Here is a 19,683-nt window from a genome sequence, read left to right as displayed (position 1 = left end):
TCCTCCCTAGTCCACCCAAAGTTGACCAAGCCTGTTGCCTTTGCAGGAGGGGCTTCGCGCTCCACACAACGATGAGATTGGGCTGTCCCTCTGTCTCCTGCGCGAAACCCCGCCCCGGGAGGTGTCATGGAGCTCAGCTGATATAAGCCCCGGACCTGCGGTGTCAAGTTCTCTGCTCTGGACTTGGGAGGCTCCGTTTCCTGCTCCTGGAGGGAGACGCGCTGCAGAGGAGAACCCCGGCGGGTAATGAGTCCCCCGCGCTTCTTTGCGCAGGTCTTCCCCAAACCTCCCCAGGTCTGCGCGGGTTCTCCTATGGGGCTGTGGCGACTGCAGCTCCCCAGGTCTGGACGCTGCCGGGAGAGCCCCTTTCCCGCTGGGGAGACTTAGTTTGTTGACTCAGGAGCACCTCTAACGACGCTAGCGGCGGAGGGCAGGGAGCTGGGGGGCTCGGAACGCGGGGCGAGCTGGGGAGGAGGGAGAGACGCCGGCCAGCACAGCCTAAATCTTCTCAAACCAAGCCTGGCAACATTTCCCACGGTTCAGGAGCACGAAGGACTTGAGGGAAAACGACGAAATCGGGGACTTAGGCTCCCGAGGGTGAAGCTAAATGCGTTGTGGCCTGGGGACAAATAGGGCAAATGTCCAGTCTATTACAAGAGGCTGCGTCCCAGAGGCTTGCCTAGAAGCCCGTGGCTTGGAACGTCAGTCTTCAAACTGTAACAACAGGGGCAGGCTCCTAGGGTGGCCCACTAAGCCCTGTATCCCCCATGGAGCGGCTAACAGCCCCTGTGGGTTCTGTCCGTAGTGGCTGAGACTGTGGTGTGATTCGCTTTCCCTTTTGCCCGAGTCCCAGGAACCAGAGTCGTAGAAGCCCAGATTCAGGCTCACGAACCCGATGTGCTATTGATGCCAAACACTGACACACAGGTGCTTGGAGACAGGGGAAGGTTTACTCCATTTGGCCAAAGCGAGAAGGCAAGAGGGCAGGATCTCTCAAATCCACCCTTACAAAAATAAGTAGCAGAGAGTTTTTATGAGATTAGGAAGTAAGGTAGGGAGAGTTTCAGGGAACCTAGGGGGAAAGTCTGTGTCGCTTCATCTCAGATGACACCTTGAACCACCAGACTTGTGGGCGTCAGCAGCTGGTCACTATGGTCTTAGAGGCATTCGTTCCTTCTGCAAAATTTTTTCATGACTCTGAGGCTATATCCTCCTGCTTGACAAAGAAACAGTTTATAATTACATTGCCAGAACAAGGAATATTGGGCAAAAACGGGTATTTAACATATGCAAACCAGGAAAGTCCTCATCAGAATTTTCATGGTTTCATCACTAAAATGTTGGGGTGCTGAAATCTCAAGGGGCTCGGTTGCACCAGAAGGGCATCCTTTAGCACTAGTGCAGGCAGGAGGGGTTGCCTGTGGGAAAATGGTGGGAACTTTTCAATAGTTCCTCCCCATCCCCTACCAATAGGGGTTGGTGGGGCGGTGTTTCAGAGCCAAGCCTCAGGGAGAAGATGAGGGCAGTGCTAAAGTTTGTTTAGCCTTGCCCTGTGAGAACGGGGTGGAGACTGTGCCTGCCTTTCTGGGGAAAAAGAAACTGATTCTTAATCTGCCTGATGGGAGATGAGAGTTCCTGTGGCAGGATAAACAAAGAAGCAGTTCAGCGTAGCAACATCCTGTATCAGAAGCGTTCATTTAAATATCACAAAAGGTTGGGCGCGGTGGCTTAAGCATGTAATTCCAGCACTTTGGGAGGCTGCGGTGGGCAGATCACTTGAGGCGGGCGGATCACTTGAGATCAGGAGTTCAAGACCAGCCTGGCCAACATGGTGAAACCCCATCTCTACAAAAAATACAAAAAATATCTGGGTGTGATGGCACATGACTGTAATTCTAACTACTCAGAGCCTGAGGCAGGAGAATCACATGAATTTCCCCCCGCCCTACCCCCTACATCCAAAACAAAAGTCACAAGACTTAAACTCTTTTGTTTGAGAAAATGAGCAGTTTTATTATTTCCATGTAAGAGGAAGAAGAGGAAAATACTGTAATCCACTCCTGGTCAGATTATGAAAATTCACAGATGTTTACAGCAGTCCCCCTTTAACCGGGATATGTTGCAACACCCTAAGTAGATTAAGTAGATGTCTGAAACCAGATGCCTGAAACCATGGGTAGTACCAAACCCTATAGCTACTATGTTTTTTTCAATACGTTCACTGTTTCACTTAAATAAAGGCTTTTCTTTGGCATATCTGAACTGCCAGCATCACTACTCTGGAGATTTGGGGCCATTAAATGAAATAAGGGAAGCAGTATTAGAGTCAATGTGATAAGTAAGAAGGCTACTAAGTGACTAAGGGCTAGTAGCATAAACGGGGTGAGTACACCAGACAAAGGGATAATTCATGTCCCACGTGGAAGCACGTCCCAGGTGGGAGCACATCCCAGGTGTGAGGACTCATGTCTCAGGTGGAAGGGAGTGGACAGCATGAGATTTCATCAGGCTACTCAGAGTGAAATTTGAAAGTTATGAATTGTTTATTTCTGGAATTTCTCATTTAATATTTTTGGACCAGAGTTGACTGTGGTAACTGAAAGCATGGAACGCCAAACAAAGGATAAGGGAGGACTACTTTATACTATCAGAAAATAGAAATCATTTCCAATATTATTGTCATGGCAAAGGAATCATACAATATACACTCCTTTATGTCTGGCTTCTGTCACTCAGCGTCATTGTGTTCAGATTCATCTATGTCATTGTGGGTACCAATAGTTCTTTCCTTTTTATTATTGTTGAGTAGCCTTCCATTATATGGATAATCAATACTGGCTTCTTCATTCATCTGCTGATGGGCATTTGGATTGTTTCCAGCTTATGGCTTTTACAAATAAAAATGTTATGAACATTCATGTACAAATCTTTGTGTGGACATATGCTTTTTTTTCTTCTTGGGTAAATACTTTGGTGTGGAATGGCTGGGTCATATGGTAAGCGTATGCAGAACCTCTTAAGAAACTGCCAAATTCTTTTCCAAAATGGTTGTATCCCTTTATGTCGCTACCATGAGTGTATGAGTGTGCCCATTCCTTCACAGCTTCACCAACAACTGGTATAGTAGTCATTTTAGCCATTCTAATAGATGTGTAGTGGTCTCTCTCTGAGGTTTTAATAGGCATTTCCCTAATGACTAATGATGTTGAGCATAATTCAATATGTTTACTTGCTATCTATATATCTTCTTTGGCAAATTGTCGGTTCAAATATTTTATTCATTTTTAAATTGGGTTGTTTGTTTTTTTATCATTACTTTTTGAGTGTTCTATGTATAATCTACATACAAGTTCTTTATCAGTTATGTAATTTGCAAACACTTTCTTCCAGTCAGGGGCTTATATTTTCTTTTCTTTTTCTTCAACCTTTATTTTAAGTTCAGCGGTACTTGGGCCAGACATGCAGATTTGATACCTAGGTAAACGTGTTGCCATGGTGATTTGCTGCATAGATCATCCCACCACTTACGTATTAAGCCCAGCGTCCATTAGCACCATCCTGATGCTCTTGCTCCTCCTATTACCCTGTCGTCTAACAAGCTGGGGCTTATATTTTCATTCTCTTAACTGTGTCTTTCAAAAAGGAGAGGTTCTTAAAATCTAATATATCTTTATTTTATTTTATTTATTTTATTTTTTTGAGACGGAGTTTCGCTCCTGTTACCCAGGCTGGAGTGCAATGGCGCGATCTCGGCTCACCGCAACCTCCGCCTCCTGGGTTCAGGCAATTCTCCTGCCTCAGCCTCCTGAGTAGCTGAGATTACAGGCACGCGCCACCATGCCCAGCTGAATTTTTGTATTTTTAGTAGAGACGGGGTTTCACCATGTTGACCAGGATGGTCTCGATCTCTTGACCTCGTGATCCACCTGCCTCGGCCTCCCAAAGTGCTGGGATTACAGGCGTGAGCCACCGCGTCCGGCCATATCTTTATTTTTTATTTATTATTATTTTTTTGAGATGGAATCTTGCTCTGTCACTCAGGCTGGAGTGCAGTGATGTGATCTCGGCTCACTGCAACCTCCGCCTCCCAGGTTCAAGCAATTCTCTGCCTCAGCCTCCTGAGTAGCTGGGATTACAGGCGTCTGCCACCACGCCCAGCTAAGTTTTGTATTTTTAGTAGAGATGGGGTTTCACCATCTTGGCCAGGCTAGTCTTGAACTCCTGACCTCGTGATCCACCCGCCTCGGTCTTCCAAAGTGCTGGGATTACAGGCGTGAGCCACTGTGCTCGGCTCCAATATATCATTTTTAAAAAATTTATTGTGCATCTAGGCCAGGCGCAAATTTCCTTGAATGTTTCACTGAGATACCACCTGCACTTCCCATTGTGTGGACTCCCATTTTCAAACAGGCATGGCTGCTACAGAGGCACCTTACACCTTGCAGTGCGTGGCTTGTTGAGTTTGCACTGATGTGATAAGTCAGCACTGGCTCTGAATGTCTCTTTGTGTTGAGTTCCTCAGCTATTTATTCTCATTTGAAACCTGGGTTTTGTTATTGGTTCCCATATATTTGGCACCCTAGGTGGAATCAGGCCATTCCCTTTCACCCCTTTTTGTTGTCTTTTGTGTGTGTTTGTGTTGTGCTGTTTAAAAGTGGTTTGTCCTAAGAAGGAGGATGACAAGGTTGGACACAGGCATAGATCCTAAAAGCCTATTCAAGCTCACTCACAGTCCAGTGAGTTTGTGGTTTTCCCTGAACTCATGTCCATGTGGACAAACTTCTTTGTGGGTCACCTATAACACCACCTCAGGTTCTTTTTCCATCTTGAGTTTTTGTCCTGAGAGCTTCGTTTTGGTCCACAGGGAGTTCTGTCTCTGCTTTTCTGCCTACTGGGGGGACACAGATTGTCTAGTCTGTGTTAGGAGGTGGCCAGCTGTAAGACTGGGGACCTGAGACAGAAAATGCACAAGAATTATACTCCCACTGACAGTCAACAGCTCTTATGGGGTCTTCTAAGTCTAAACACCCTCCTCATCTAGAAAAACTGCTTCTTCTTTGTACAACACTAACTCATGCGCCTACCTTCCTAATGGCTTGCCTCCAAGGATGATTTGGGCCTTTAGTGGCTACTCTGGGGAACATTTGGCTTGAACAAAATTGTTCATTTGACATGGACCTTAGGAAAGCAGGAATAAGACTTCTCAGGATCAATGGGGCTGCAGTTTTTTATTGGTAGGCAGAGGTCTCCAAATGAAATTCTGATCAAAAATTGCTTCATTAAAAGATTTTTTGCCCAAAACCAATGGGAAACTTGATAGACGTAAGCAACAACAAACTAGACTCATTTCCTTAGTAAATGCTTCTTTTTCTTGTCCTCCAGTTGCCTCCCGGCATCCAGTTCTCTCTTTTCCTCCTTATTCTTCTATTAGGTTGGTGCAAGAGTAATTGTGGTTTTTGCCATTACTTTCAATAACCTCTCTCCTGTACTTCAGTGAACTCCTCACTTCTCTTCCCCTTGTTCAGACCCCTTCCCTTTGCTTAATAATTCTCCTAAAACTCCAAAATTCCAGTTGCCTTTGAATATCCATTTCTCTTATTAAACCAGGTATGTGGACATCTGTAGAATTTAAACCTTTGATCTGAGCTGAATTAAGACTTATACTTAAAGGTTTCCCTAAACCTAGAAAAGACCAGCAAAAAAATCATAAAAGAATTTAGAATTCTTCTGGGTATATATGACCCAGGGTTACCTAACATCTATCAACTTGTACACATGTTGGTCAGAAACTCAGGTGCTAAATCCTGGAGGGAAAAAGCTGATTGGACGGACTCGGAAAGGGACACACAGTATCCCTCTTTCCACAGTAAATCTGAAAGTTTAAAAAAAAAAAATGTCCAAAAAGTAAGGCAAAGTCTCCTAAAAGCCATACCCAAAACATTTCTAATAAAAATCCATTGGACCATGCAAACAAAAAAACAAAACTAACAGACTTTTTTAGGATAGGTTAGAAAGTACCTTCCAACACATCAGTAAAAGAAGGTGGTAAAAAGCAGCCTTTCATCTCATTTTGTCAATGGAGTTAAACATGAAATTGGAGACTTCATTCTAAAACAGAAATTAGAATGGAAAACAGCTGCTTTATCTGAATGGTAACACCTGGCAGAACATTTTGAAAGGGCTTTACAACCAAAATCAGACAGGATTCAAAATAAACTTGTGGCCCACTTCCCAGTCAACCACCTGTTGACAAGGACACTTAACAAATCTTGTAAACAGAACCAAGACAAATAAAAATCCATCAGTTCAAATCAATGAGGGTGCTCAGAGGAAGGAGAAACTACCCAATACTCTGCCTTTCTCTAAACACTCAAGGTGATTTAACTATAAATACAGGTGATCAACCTCATCAATTTCTGGTAAACATGGTGCTACTCTTTCTATGTTAAACTCTGTCCCTTTTGTTCAATCTCTTCTTCTGAGTAAACAGATCACACAGGTGGTAGGTATTTCAAATAACCCACATATAACCCACATATTTATTCCATCTCCCAGCCCTTAACTGTAACCCTTGGGCCCTGACTGAAAAAACTTTCCTTCCTGCTCTTTGATACCATGACTACAAATTTAACAGAGACTTAATTTGCAAATGGAATTGTAATATTTATTGATGTTCCAGAGACTTCTCTATACATAATCAAGTTGCACCTGCTCTGAATATACCTTTGCTTTCTCTATAATATGTGATGCATACTCGAAATAAATATCTTGACATCAAACCTGATAGTCTAAGGGGCTAAAAATTCCACTTACATAGGACACATAATTGGAGCAGCAAAATGATAAGCAGAACTTACTAAATTCAGACAGATCCTGTGAAACCATTACCCAGACTTCCCCAATATCCACTGAAGTCAGAAGCAAAGGAAGGGCTCGAACCTATGGTTGAAGGTCTTATATCCAAATGTCCGTTCGTATCCCCTTGTAACACTCCTGCCCTGCCAGCAAAGAAACCAAGTGGATGAAGATACTGATTTAAGACTTTAGAACCATCAAGAAAATTGTATTTTTTTTCCCCAGTAGTACCTAACTCTCACACCATCTTTCATCAATTCTACCTGAAGTCACTTGCTTTACTGTAGTAGAAATTTTCTCTGCCTTTTTCAGTGCACCTCTAGACAACGACAGTCAATACTTTTCTGCCCTTGTCTTGGGGAGGGCAATGGTATAACTGGACAGTCATGCTCCAGAGATTCAGTGAAGACCCTGTTTTTGTCCAGGTGCTCAACCAAGAGTTAAAAGATATAAATTTCCCTTGTGATTCAGTTCTGATACAATATAAAAATGATCTACTTTGTTCAGAGAACAAAGAAGCCTGTTAAAAGGATTCCATTTACTTGCTCTCAGTCTTAGCAAAAAAGGGACATAAAATTTTTAAAGCTAAATTACAGTTTTACCAAAACACAATTCATTGTTTTGGGTAAACCTGTCTAAGGAGGGATAAGTATTTTCTCCTGATAGACTAAAGATCATCCAAAGTTATTGTCAAACCCTCACAAAATGGCAGACGAGAGGATTTCTAGGTTTACCTAGTATATTGCAGACAACAGGTGCCAAAGTTTTCTGAAATTGAAGCACCCCTTTATGGATGGACTAGGTCTTCAGTGAGGGATTCTCTCCTTTGAAAGTCCAAACATAAAGACCTCCTGGAACCTGAAATAAGTTCTTCAACAGCATCCTTCCCAAAGCACCCCAACTATAGAAAGCCATTTTGTCTATTTGTGCAAGAGAGATCTGGGCAAGCCCTTGGGACTTTAACTCCATGGAAACCATTAAAACCCCATTATTTACCATAGCCTTGCTCTTGACCCGTTTCAAAGGCTTATTTCTCTTGTTTTAAGGCATTCGCTGTCACTGCAAAACTAGATAATGCTTCTGCCAAACTGGCTCTAGGCTCTCTCCCTGCTTGACCTCATGGTTTCTCATGCAGCGCAGACGTTACTTTTTTTTTTTTTTGAGATGGAGCCTTGCTCTGTCACCCAGACTGGAGTGCAGTGGCACAATCTCGGCTCACTGCAACCTCTGCCTCCGAGGTTCAAGTGATTCTCCTACCTCAACTCCTGAGTAGCTGGGACTATAGATGCACACCACCACACCCTGCTAATTTTTGTACTTTTAGTGGAGACAGGGTTTTACCATGTTGTCAGGCTGGTCTCAAAGTCCCGACCTCAGGTGATCCTCCCACCTCAGACTCCGAAACTGTTGGGATTACAGGCGTGAGCCACTGTGCCCAGCCTGCACAGACATTAGTATTGACTGAGAACACATAACACTTGTCAGCCAGCACCGCTTGTGAGTTTCTGTTACTCTCTTCCTCTCACATTACTATTCATCAGAAACACTCAGAATCCTGCTTCTCTCCTGCCCCTACCAGAGGAAGGGGATCCACGATAATTTAACCATGATTATCTTATCATGGTTAAATAACTTTCTGTATCTGGCTCAGATTAATTGAGGATTAATTAGTCCTCTCATTGAGGATGCTGACCTAATATTATTTGTTGATGTATTATAACTCAAAACTGAAACTGGAAGCTATCAAGCAGGATATATTATCTCTAGTTTTAAGTTCTTCTTTTCTAAAAAAAAAAAAAAATCCAATTCTCTTTATTTATTAATATTATTTTAACCTTAATTTTAGTTTCAGGGGTACATGTGCCAGTTTTATAGGTAAATTGTGTGTTGCAGGGATTTGGTGTACAAAGTATTTCCTCACTCAAGTAATAAGCTTAGTATCCAATAGGTAGTTTTACGATCCTTACCTTCCTCCCAACCTCCACCCTCAAGTAGGCCCCCCCATGTCTGTTGTTCCCTTCTTTGTGTACATATGTACTTGTTGTTTAGCTCCCACTTATAAGTGAGAACATCCAGTATTTGGTTTTCTCTTCCTGTGTTAGTTTGCTTAGGATCATGGCCTTCAGCTCCATCCATGTTCCCGCAAAAGACATAATTTCATCCTTTTTTATGGCTGCATAGTATTCCATGGTGTATATGTACCACATTTTCTTTATCCAGTCTACTGTTAATGGGTATTTAGGTCCTGTTCTAACGGTTCCATCTTTCTGTTTTCCAGGAGAACATTTCAGGATAGGAATAGGCCAAGTCCTGAGAAGATGAGTCTTAGGATTGATTTGGATACAAACTTTCCTGAGTGTGTTGTAGATGCAGGAAAAGTCACCCTTGGGACTCAGCAGAGGCAGGAGATGGACCCTCGCCTGCGGGAGAAACAGAATGAAATCATCCTGCAGGCAGTGTGTGCTCTGCTGAATTCTGGTGGGGGCGTAATCAAGGCTGAGATTGAAAACAAAGGCTACAATTATGAGACTCATGGATTAGGATTGGATGTGCCTCCAATTTTCAGAAGATATTTAGATGCAATGCAGAAGGAAAACTACTTTTTGATGTTTGTGAAATCATGGGACACGGAGGATGGCGTGCCACTTGCTACCTTATGCTCCAATTTGTACCACAGACAGAGAACATCCACTGATACCATGGATTCTCAGGAAGCTCTGGCATTCCTCAAAAGGAGGACTCAGACTCCTATGAATATTAATGTTTCCAATTCATTAAGTCCACAGGCAGCTCAGGGTAGTTTACAACATGAAGGTAACATAAATGCCTCAGCTGCTGCTTTATTTGATAGAAAGCGACTTCAGTACCTGGAAAAACTCAACTTTCCTGAGTCTACACATGTTGAATTTGTGATGTTCTCGACAGACGTGTCACACTGTGTTAAAGACAGACTTCCGAAGTGTGTTTCTGCATTTGCAAATACTGAAGGAGGATGTGTATTTTTTGGTGTGCACGATGAGACTTGTCAAGTGATTGGATGTGAAAAAGAGAAAATAGACCTTACCAGCTTGAGGACTTCTATTGATTGCTGTATTAAGAAGTTACCTGTCCATCATTTCTGCACACAGAGGCCTGAGATACAATATGTCGTTAACTTTCTTGAAGTACATGATAAGGGGGCTCTCCGTGGATATGTCTGTGCAATCAAGGTGGAGCGATTCTGCTGTGCAGTGTTTGCCAAAGTGCCTAGTTCCTGGCAGGTGAAAGACAACCGTGTGAGACAGTTGCTCACAAGAGAATGGACTGCTTGGATGATGAAAGCCGACCCAGGTCAGGGAGCAAGATCAACAATGGTTGTAATGTTTGCTGGCAGCAGGGCAGGGCGGGGCAGAGAGGAAAGAGAGGTATGGTATTCCTTGGAATCTGGGGAAAGATTTAGTCTCTGAGTTGCAAATATCTGACTTATTAATTCCTGTAGATGCAGTTCATGGATTATTGCCCCTTCCTTTCTTTTACCATCTTAAATAGCCTTTATTCAACAGATGCCCTGGCTAGTAGCCCCATGAGAGGCTGGTGCAGGAGGCTGTTTGACCTAGTTATATAATTTTCACATCTTTTCTTATGTTCATAGTCAAGCCTCTTCTCTTATTTTTCAATTATGAGCTTGCATTTAAGTATTTAGGAAATTTCTTTTTTTCACATGTACAGATGTGTCCCCTTTAACTTGCTGTCATTTTCCTCTGAATTTCACTTCTTAAATATTCTCCCTTTCTCACTGCCCACTTCCATTTTTTGAACCAAAACATGACCAAATCATGGCTTTCCCTCTCCTTTCTCACTTTTCCTTTGGGGAGCCAGTACGTGATAAGCCAAAGAAGACAGTTGGTGACGTGCATCCACCCTGGAAAAGGAAAGCCTGTAATAAAATTAAACAAGAGAAAACCAATGGTAACTTCTTCAACAGCCCAGAAAACGTCCCCTTCAGAATTTGCTGAGATATCTATATCCTTTGGCCTTTGCATCGTCTCGTCTTATTTCTTTAAAAAATAGCATTGTAAAAATATAAAAATCGGCTGGGTGTGGTGGCTCACACCTGTAACCCCAGCACTTTGGGAGGCAGAGACCTGCCTGAGGTCAGGAGTTCAAGACCAGCCTGGCCAACATGGTGAAACTCTTTCTCTACCTAAAATACAAAAAATTAGCTGAGTGTGTTGCAGTGAGCTGAGATCATGCCACTGCACTCCAGCCTGGGCAACAGAGTGAGACTGTCTCAAAAAAATAAATAAAAATAGTTTTGTTTTGACATAATAAAATTTAAAAGTGCTGGTTCATGCTAGGTTATTTTTTTTCTTCAAAAACCTCAGTAGGCTTTCCTGAGCTGAACTGAGATGTGAAGGCAAGTATCTGTGGGCCGTGGCTTGATCTGTAAGACTAGGTGAAAGATTTCGCAGTACCGCTCAGCTATAAGTTGGGGTCTGCCGTTTTGCATATTGAATCCTTGGTTCTTGTTTCCTAAGATCTTTCCAGGTGTCCTGAGATGGTCCTTGCGCTGAGTTTGTCATCTGCCACACCCCTCAGCAACACCGTGTGCATTCATAAGAATCTGGAAGGTCTGAAAGAGCAGCAGAAACGCTACTTTCCAGGTAATTAGCCATCTCTGGTTGCTTTGGAATATGCTGATTGTTCATTCATATAAAAAATGGACTCCTACTTTATATTATATACAGGATCAATTCCAGAGGCTTAAGGACTTAAATATGAGAACCAAACCTTTAAAACTTTTAGTAGAAAATGTATATAAATAATTGTGCCATTGGGGTAGGAAAGGATTTCCTAAACCAGACGCAAAAGGATCAAACTTAAACAAAAAGATTGATAAATTTCACTACATTAAAATTAAGAACTGTTCCTCCAAAATATACCTTAAAGAAAGTGAAAAGACTGGGCACAGTGCTCATATGTGTAATTCCAGCACTTTGGGAGGGTGAGGTGTGGAGCTGCTTAAGTCCAGAGGTTTGAGGCAAGCCTGGGCAACATAGCAAGACTCATCGACAAAGGGGCAGCACTCTCCTACACCCAGCTAAATGTTTGACTTTTGTAGAGACAGAGTCTTCCTGTGTTGCCCAGGTTGGTTTCAAACTCCTGGATTCAAGCAATCCTTCCACCTGAGCTTCCCAAAGTGCTGGGGTTACAGGCGTAAGCCACCACTCCCAGCTACCAGTCTTTTTTTTTTTTTTTGAGATGGAGTTTCGCTCTTGTTGCCCAGGCTGGAGTGCAATGGTGTAGCCTTGGCTCATTGCAACCTCTGCCTCCCAGGTTCAAGTGATTCTCCTGCCTTAGTCTCCTGGGTAGCTGGGATCAGAGGTGCACCCACCACGCCCAGCTAATTTTTTGTATTTTTAGTAGAGATGGGGTTTCGCCATGTTGGCCAAGCTGGTCTTGAACTGCCTCAGCCTCCCAAAGAGTTGGGATTACAGGCGTGAACCACCACATCCAGCCCAGTCATTTTTTTAATGGACTTTTAGATGATGTCTAATTTTTTCCTTTTAAAACAATGCTACAGTATACATCTTCCTATACCTCCTACCTGAGGTGTTCTTTAAGGATAAATTCCAAGTAGTAATAATTGCTTGTAAATTTAGATGCATATTGCCAGATTGTAATCCAAAACATATACCCAAATACACTTTTACCAACATGGTATTATCATGTCATTTCTTTTCTGGAAGAAGCTTAGAATCATTTTATCCTACCAAAAAGAAAAAAAGATGGCTGGGTGAGGTGGCTCACACTACAATCTCAGCACTCTAAGAGACTGAGGTGGGAGGATCACTTGTGCCTAGGAGTTTAAGACCAGCCTGGCAACATGCTGAAACCCTGTCTCAAAAAAAAAATTAAAAAATTAGTTTGATATGGTGGCGTGCACTTGTAGTCCCAGCTACCTAGAAAGCTGAGGTGAGAGAATTACCTGAGCTCAGGAAGTAGGGGCTGCAGTGAGCTATGATTGTACCATTGTACTCCAGCTTAGGTGACAGAGCAAGACCCCATCTAACAATAACAACAAAAAAGTCTCCTTCATGCTGTCCCTTTTTAGTCAAACTCTCCCCAAATCCCTAACCTCTGGCATCCATTGATCTGTTGCCTGTACCTACAGCTGTGCTTTACAGAATGTCATGTAAGTGAAACCACATAGTACGTAATCTTGCCAGGTGTTAAGATGGCACTCTCATGCCTTCCTCCCCATCCTTGTTTCCACTGCTTTGCCTCTCACTTTGGTCGTCAGCAACACAAACTGCTTGGAGTGACCTGAATGGACTTTGCTTTTTTTTTTTTTTGAGACAGGGTCTCGCTCTGTTCCCCAGGCTAGAGTGCAGTGGTGTGACCTCAGCTCACTGCAACCTCAGCCTCCTGGGTTCAAGCAATTCTCGTGCCTCAGCCCCCCGAGTAGCTGGGATTACAGGCACACACCACCATGCCTGGCTAATTTTTGTATTATGTGTAGAGATGGGATTTCACCATGTTGGCCAGGCTGATCTTACACTCCTGGGCTTAAGTGATCAGCCCGCCTCGGCCTCCCAGAGTGCTGGGATTACAGGCGTGAGCCACCATGCCTGGCTTCCTTGCTATTTCTTGTCCCCGAGTGTTACTCATGTGTCCTCTTTTGACTGTCTCTCTATTCTCCTCAACTCCCTAATTCCAAGTCGTCCTTTAAAAACAACTCAGGGTTGAGTGTGGTGGCTCACACCTGTAATCCCAGCACTTTGGGAGGCTGAAGAGAGAGAATCACTTGAGGCCAGGAGTTCGAGACCAGCCTGGCCAACATGGTGAAACCCCATCTCTACAAATAATACAAAACTTAGCCGGGTGTGGTGGCGCACGCCTGTAGTCCCAGCTACTCGAAAGGCTAAGGCAGGAGAATCACTTGAGCCCAGGAGACGGAGGTTGCAGTGAGCTGAGATGGCGCCACTGTTCTCCTGCCTGCGAAACAGAGCAAAACTGTCTCATAAAAACAAAAACAACAACAACAGAAACAAGAATCAGCTCAGGTGTTCCCTTCTTCATAAAGACTTTTATATTTTCTTCTTTCCTAAACTGTACCTTTCCTTGGTATTCACATAATACTTTGTGCCCTTCTCTCTGGTTGTATTGACCATTTTGTACCATAATTATTATCTCTGTTTATACCAGCTAATAAATTCTCCAAAAAATAAGAATTGTTTATCTTTTTATTACTAATGTATAACCTATTGTAGATACATGATAGGGTCCCGATGTTGATTGAATCTTCTACGTATAATGATGATTACTAGTTTGTCTGAGGATTTTCTAATTTATTCCAATTCTTTCCCTGTCTAGTATTTTCAGACAGAGTGGTGTATACTCCAGAAAGCCTCTACAGGGAGCTCTTCTCACAACATAAAGGACTCAGAGACTTAATAAATACAGAAATGCGCCCTTTTTCTCAAGGAATATTGATTTTTTCTCGAAGTTGGGCTGTGGACTTAGGTCTGAAAGAGAAGCAGGGGGTCATCTGTGATGCTCTTCTAATTTCCCAGAACAACACCCCTATTCTCTATACCATCTTCAGCGAGTGGGATGCAGGGTGCAAGGGCTATTCTATGATAGTTGCCTATTCTTTGAAGCAGAGGCTGGTGAACATAGGTGGTTACACTGGGAGATTATGCATCACTCCCTTGGTCTGTGTGCTGAATTCTGATAGAAGCTCACAAGGCGTTTACAGTTCATATTTACAAATTTACCCCGAATCCTATAACGTCTTGCAACCCTTGCACATGGAAGCCCTGTTACAGTCCCTCGTGATAGTCTTGCTTGGGTTCAAATCCTTCTTAAGTGAAGAGCTGGGCTCTGATGTTTTGAACCTACTGACAGATAAACAGTATCAATTGCTTTCAAAGAACCTTCGCAAGGCCAGAGAGTTGTTTGTTCATGGCTTACCTGGATCAGGGAAGACTATCTTGGCTCTTAGGATCATGGAGAAGATCAAGAATGTGTTTCACTGTGAACCGGATAACATACTCTACATCTGTGAAAACCAGCCCCTGAGGAAGTTGGTGAGGTATGTTGCCTGTCTTTTCTTGAGTGACTGTGGCTGGTGTGGCTTTCAGTTTACTTGCTAAAATTCATATGTATTTACCATGCCCAGAGGAGTTAAGAGTAGAATTGGCTTTGTTTGTTTCATCGGGGAAAACCTGATTGTGTTTCTTACAGTTGCAGCACGAAAAAGATCTGCCAGGCAGTGACCCGGAAAACCTTCATGAAAAACGGCTTTGAACACATCCAGCACATTGTCATTGATGAAGCTCAGAATTTCCGCACTGAAGATGGGGACTGGTATTCAAAGGCAAAGTTCATCACTCAGACAGCAAGGGATGGCCCAGGAATTCTCTGGATCTTTCTGGACTACTTTCAGACCAATCACTTGAGTTGCAGTGGCCTCCCCCCTCCCTCAGACCAGTTTCCAAGAGAAGAGATCACCAGAGTGGTCCGAAATGCAGATCCAATTGCCAATTACCTACAACATGTAATGCAGGAAGTCAGAGAAAATCCTCCACCTAACCTGCCCCCTGGGGCCCTGGTGATGTACCACGAACCTAAATGGACTGAAGGTGTCCCAGGCAACTTAGAGATTATTGAAGACTTGAGCTTGGAGGAGATACTGATTTACGTAGCAGAGAAGTGCCGTTTTCTCTTGAGGAATGGTTATTTTCCCAAGGATATTGCTGTGCTTTTCAGCAAAGCAGGTGAAGTGGAAAAATATAAAGACAAGCTTCTAACAGCAATGAGGAAGAGGAAAATGTCTCAGCTCAATGAGGAATCTGATCCGTTACTGCAGATCGGGGACGCGTCGGATGTTCTGGCCGATCACATTGTGTTGGACAATATCCGTCGCTTTTCAGGCCTGGAAAGAAACATCGTGTTTGGAATCAATCCAGGAGTAGCCCAACCGGCTGGGGTCTACAATCTTCTGCTCTGTTTGGCTTCTAGGGCAAAAAGACATCTGTACATTCTGAAGGCTTCTATGTGATAGGAGAACCCCAAGCTAAGAAACAAGTAAGTGGTTCTCATCTCTAATCAAATCATTTGATCCAAACATGTAAGCACACACTCACTTATTAAGTCACATACTCTTCTAGGTGCTGGGGATTGAGGATGAATCAATGTAAGGTTTCTCCTTTAGGGCAGAGACAGACCACTGACAAGTACACAGATAGACAAGGGGTTTCCCATAGTAATAAGGAATATCAGCAATTAGAGGCCCCTGAGACTGTGAGATGTGTGTGTGTGTGTGTGTATGTGTGTGTGTAGGCAGATGGAGGGATGGGGTGGTTATTTTGGGTGGTCAGGGAAGTGCTCAGGGAGGGAAGAAAGTGTCATGAAAAGACCTGAGTGTGCCAGGCAGACTCAGATGTCTTTGTTGTTTTTAACATGGCCACGTGCAGAAACGCTTGAATGGGATGTGCAAGCAGAATGTGAAGGATGGAGCGGTGGCTCATCTGGCCTTGTAGGGGCCAGGAACAGGCAAGACATGTTTTGAAATGTAAGATCACGGGCTGTTTTTCGCAAGACCACATGATGTTACTTTATTCTTTTCTGCTTTTGCTTTTAATGGCATTAGATGGTTTTTGATCACTATATTTTAAGATACTTTTTGTATGCCTTTTGGTTATCTGGAATCTGCTCCTTAGCTCTGCTTTTTTATCCTTATGGAGCATCGTAGGTTACTACATGAAGGGAAGACTGCCACAGTCCCCCAGGGAGGCACACTATGTTTTATTGATTGATTTTAAGATGATAGAGGGCCTAGGAGGACGAATGTATTGGACTTGAAGGTTACATTTTGTTTTTTCATTTAATTTCATAATCAACAAAATGACAAAGTCAGTTTAATATCTTACTTCTCCTAAGTCTTCAGGATTTTAGCTAGTCTTTCAAAAACCTTTGCTACAAAAGTGCAAATTTCTCATTTCCTGTGGGTCTCTAGAAATTCTCTAAATATTTAAAGCCAACAAATCCATCTTTTCTGAGAGACAAAAACTAAAAAATTCAAAGAGTTAATTCTCTATTCAAAATAGCAAGACCCTGCTATTTCCCAAGAATCAAGAAATTTAAAATTGTAAGAAGTATGAACTTGAGGCTAGAATTGGTTTATTTGTGGCAGCTACCGACAATATTAAGAACTTTACTCTTTAAGACAATTTCACAGGAAAGCATGAAATTAATCTATTGTGAAATGTTTTTATGACTAACTTGGATTATACTGCAAATCACTAGTAAGTAGAGATATATTTAAGATAAAATGATTAATATAACAAGTGGTAATTCTGAATAAAGATCTGAATACATCCAGATTACAGACTCTCCCTTTACCAATATGTAAAAGAATGCGCAAAATTAGTAAAAATATAGCCCAAAATTTACCGGCAACAGAGAAGCAAAGAATGGAGTTTTAACCTTACACTATAATCATCTAACAGATATGTATGAAAATTTAAAAAATAGAATAGGTTGGGCATGGTGGCTCATGCTTATAATTCCAAGACTTTAGGAGGCCAAGGTGGGAGGATTATTTGAGCCCAGGAGTTCAAAACCAGCTTGGGCAACATAGTGAGACCCTGTCTCTCAAAAATAAATAAATAAATTTAGCTGGGAATGATGGTGAACACCTGGAGTCCCATCTACTTAGAAGGCTGAGGCAGGAAGATCACTTGAGCTCAGGAGTCTGAGGTTACAGTGAGCTGTGATCCTGCCAGCGCACTCCAGCCTGGGTGACAGAGCAAGCCCCTGTCTCTAAAAAATAAATAAATAAAATAAAAAATAGAATTTAAAAGTTCTATATAAAGGCATAGCTACTATCTCATCTGCCCAGTGTAGTCATGAATAGATGTCACATAAAGAAAAGAAAACCAGAATTCTTGTTAATATGACCAATTTGAAGGGTGGTGGCGGAGGTATTGAGCAGGCAGCTCAGGGAAACACCAGGTAGACCCTATAGCATAGAATTCCCTGACTGTCCCCAAAAACTCTCTGTAGATACAGGAGGGATTTTCCAGAATTTCACATGAATTCAACAAAGGGGTCTGTGTCTTATTCCTGCATGCTTTGCCTCCTTCATGGAATTCAGCGGATATAATGGAATTTCCTAGGCAGCAATCAAGAGTAGAAACCAGGTTAACAGCGAGGGCCTCATCTCACACCAAATCAGATCAGGCTACAGAAAAGTAGATGGAAGACACTACCCAGGCCTCCAGCTATACCATGGAGAGGAAGCCAAACAAGTGTGTTTCTCTAAGAAAGTTGTCAAGGAGAGCCCTTCTATGCCATCTTAAACTAAAAAGAAAGACTCTACCCAGCGACCCTCATTAAGCATTAGAAAGATAAGTCGTCTGATCATTAGGCAGAAAGACAACAGGGAAAAAATGTAAAAAATAAACATGGCATAAACCAGATGAAGAATCCATCCTGAAAGGATGTATAACTCAGGGGACAAAAGACAACTCACCATAGGTCGGGCGCCGTGGCACACTTTGGGAGCCTCCCAGCACTTTGGGAGGCCAAGGCAGTTGTATCACCTGAAGTCAGGAGTTTGAGACCAGCCTGGCCAACATGGTGAAACCCTGTCTCTACTAAAAATGCAAAAATTAGCTGGGTGTGATAGTGCACACCTGTAATACCAGCTACTTGGGAGGCTGAGGCATGAGAATTGCTTGAACTCAGGAGGCAGAAGTTATGGTGAGCCAAGATCGCAGCATTGCACTCCGGCCTGGGTGACAGAGTGAGACCCTGTCTCAAAAAACAAACAAAATCTCCCCATAGATGTCCATGCCATAGAAGAATTTGAGAAGTCTATAAATTCAATAAAGCAAGAGTTGAAAGCCTGTCCCACTACACCCAAGTTTTTCCTCTCTGAATTGCAGACTAGAAACTCTAGGGTACTAAGCTGGGGCAGTCACAGAGGTGACCTCATCTGTTTCCCACATCCTACATTACGACAGGGATCAGGGATCAGTATCCTTCACTGACTGATTTCCAATATCTTGAGGCCTATTGTTTCATATATTTTGTCTGATTTTGCAGTTGTTTTAGAAGGGAAGATAAATATGGTCCCGGTTCCTCTACCTTGACCACAAGTGTCTAAGAAGACAGTGAAGCAATATGTGTATAGTTCTTAAGGAAATAAATTCTGACCTAAAAATATTAAACTTAGTCAAAATATTATTCTAGTACAAAGGCAGCAAGTGGGTATTTTTGAACATAAAAGAGTCCTAGAAATACAGGACTCATGAATCATCCTTTAAGAAAAGTTACGCAGTAAGGAAATCTAGATAAGCAAAAATATGTGAAAATAAAATATTATTATAATTGGACCAAAATGAAGCTTAAATCCATTCACGTATATATATAATTAAGATATGTAGGAATAATAATTACGGAAAAGAATGTTACAAACCTTCACAAAGTAAAGATATTTTTATATCAGGTAGATTCTTCTCTTTCAATCTATAAAACCAGGGTTTAGATCATTAAAAAAAACAAACAGGCCGGGCGCGGTGGCTCAAGCCTGTAATCCCAGCACTTTGGGAGGCCGAGGCGGGTGGATCACGAGGTCAAGAGATCGAGACCATCCTGGTCAACATGGTGAAACCCCGTCTCTACTAAAAATACAAAAAATTAGCTGGGCATGGTGGTGCGTGCCTGTAATCCCAGCTACTCAGGAGGCTGAGGCAGGAGAATTGCCTGAACCCAGGAGGCGGAGGTTGCGGTGAGCCGAGATTGCGCCATTGCACTCCAGCCTGGGTAACATGAGTG

General features: G+C 42.7%; 1 protein-coding gene across 2 annotated transcripts; it reads left to right on the top strand.

Annotated features, from left to right (window-relative positions):
• The first annotated feature begins 2 nt into the window (after positions 1–2).
• SLFN5 (schlafen family member 5) lies at positions 3–19,407 on the top strand. 2 transcript variants are annotated; one of them, XM_032280873.1, is made up of 5 exons: positions 3–243; positions 9,134–10,185; positions 11,373–11,498; positions 14,212–14,932; positions 15,085–19,407. In XM_032280873.1, exons 2-5 carry the CDS (start codon positions 9,174–9,176, stop codon positions 15,899–15,901), a joined length of 2,676 nt encoding a protein of 891 aa, XP_032136764.1. In that variant the 5' UTR covers positions 3–243; positions 9,134–9,173; the 3' UTR covers positions 15,902–19,407. The 2 variants fall into 2 exon arrangements, with proteins under 2 accessions (XP_032136764.1, XP_032136765.1); XM_032280874.1 differs by lacking the exon at positions 3–243 and adding an exon at positions 272–294.
• Positions 19,408–19,683: the final 276 nt, after the last annotated feature.

This window comes from Sapajus apella, unplaced genomic scaffold (assembly GCF_009761245.1).
Source record: "Sapajus apella isolate SASKATOON/1434 unplaced genomic scaffold, GSC_monkey_1.0 scaffold12, whole genome shotgun sequence".
NCBI classification, from domain to species: domain Eukaryota; kingdom Metazoa; phylum Chordata; class Mammalia; order Primates; family Cebidae; genus Sapajus; species Sapajus apella.
The sequence above is the reverse complement of the archived record's forward strand: the minus strand, read 5'-3'. Positions and strand labels throughout refer to the sequence as shown.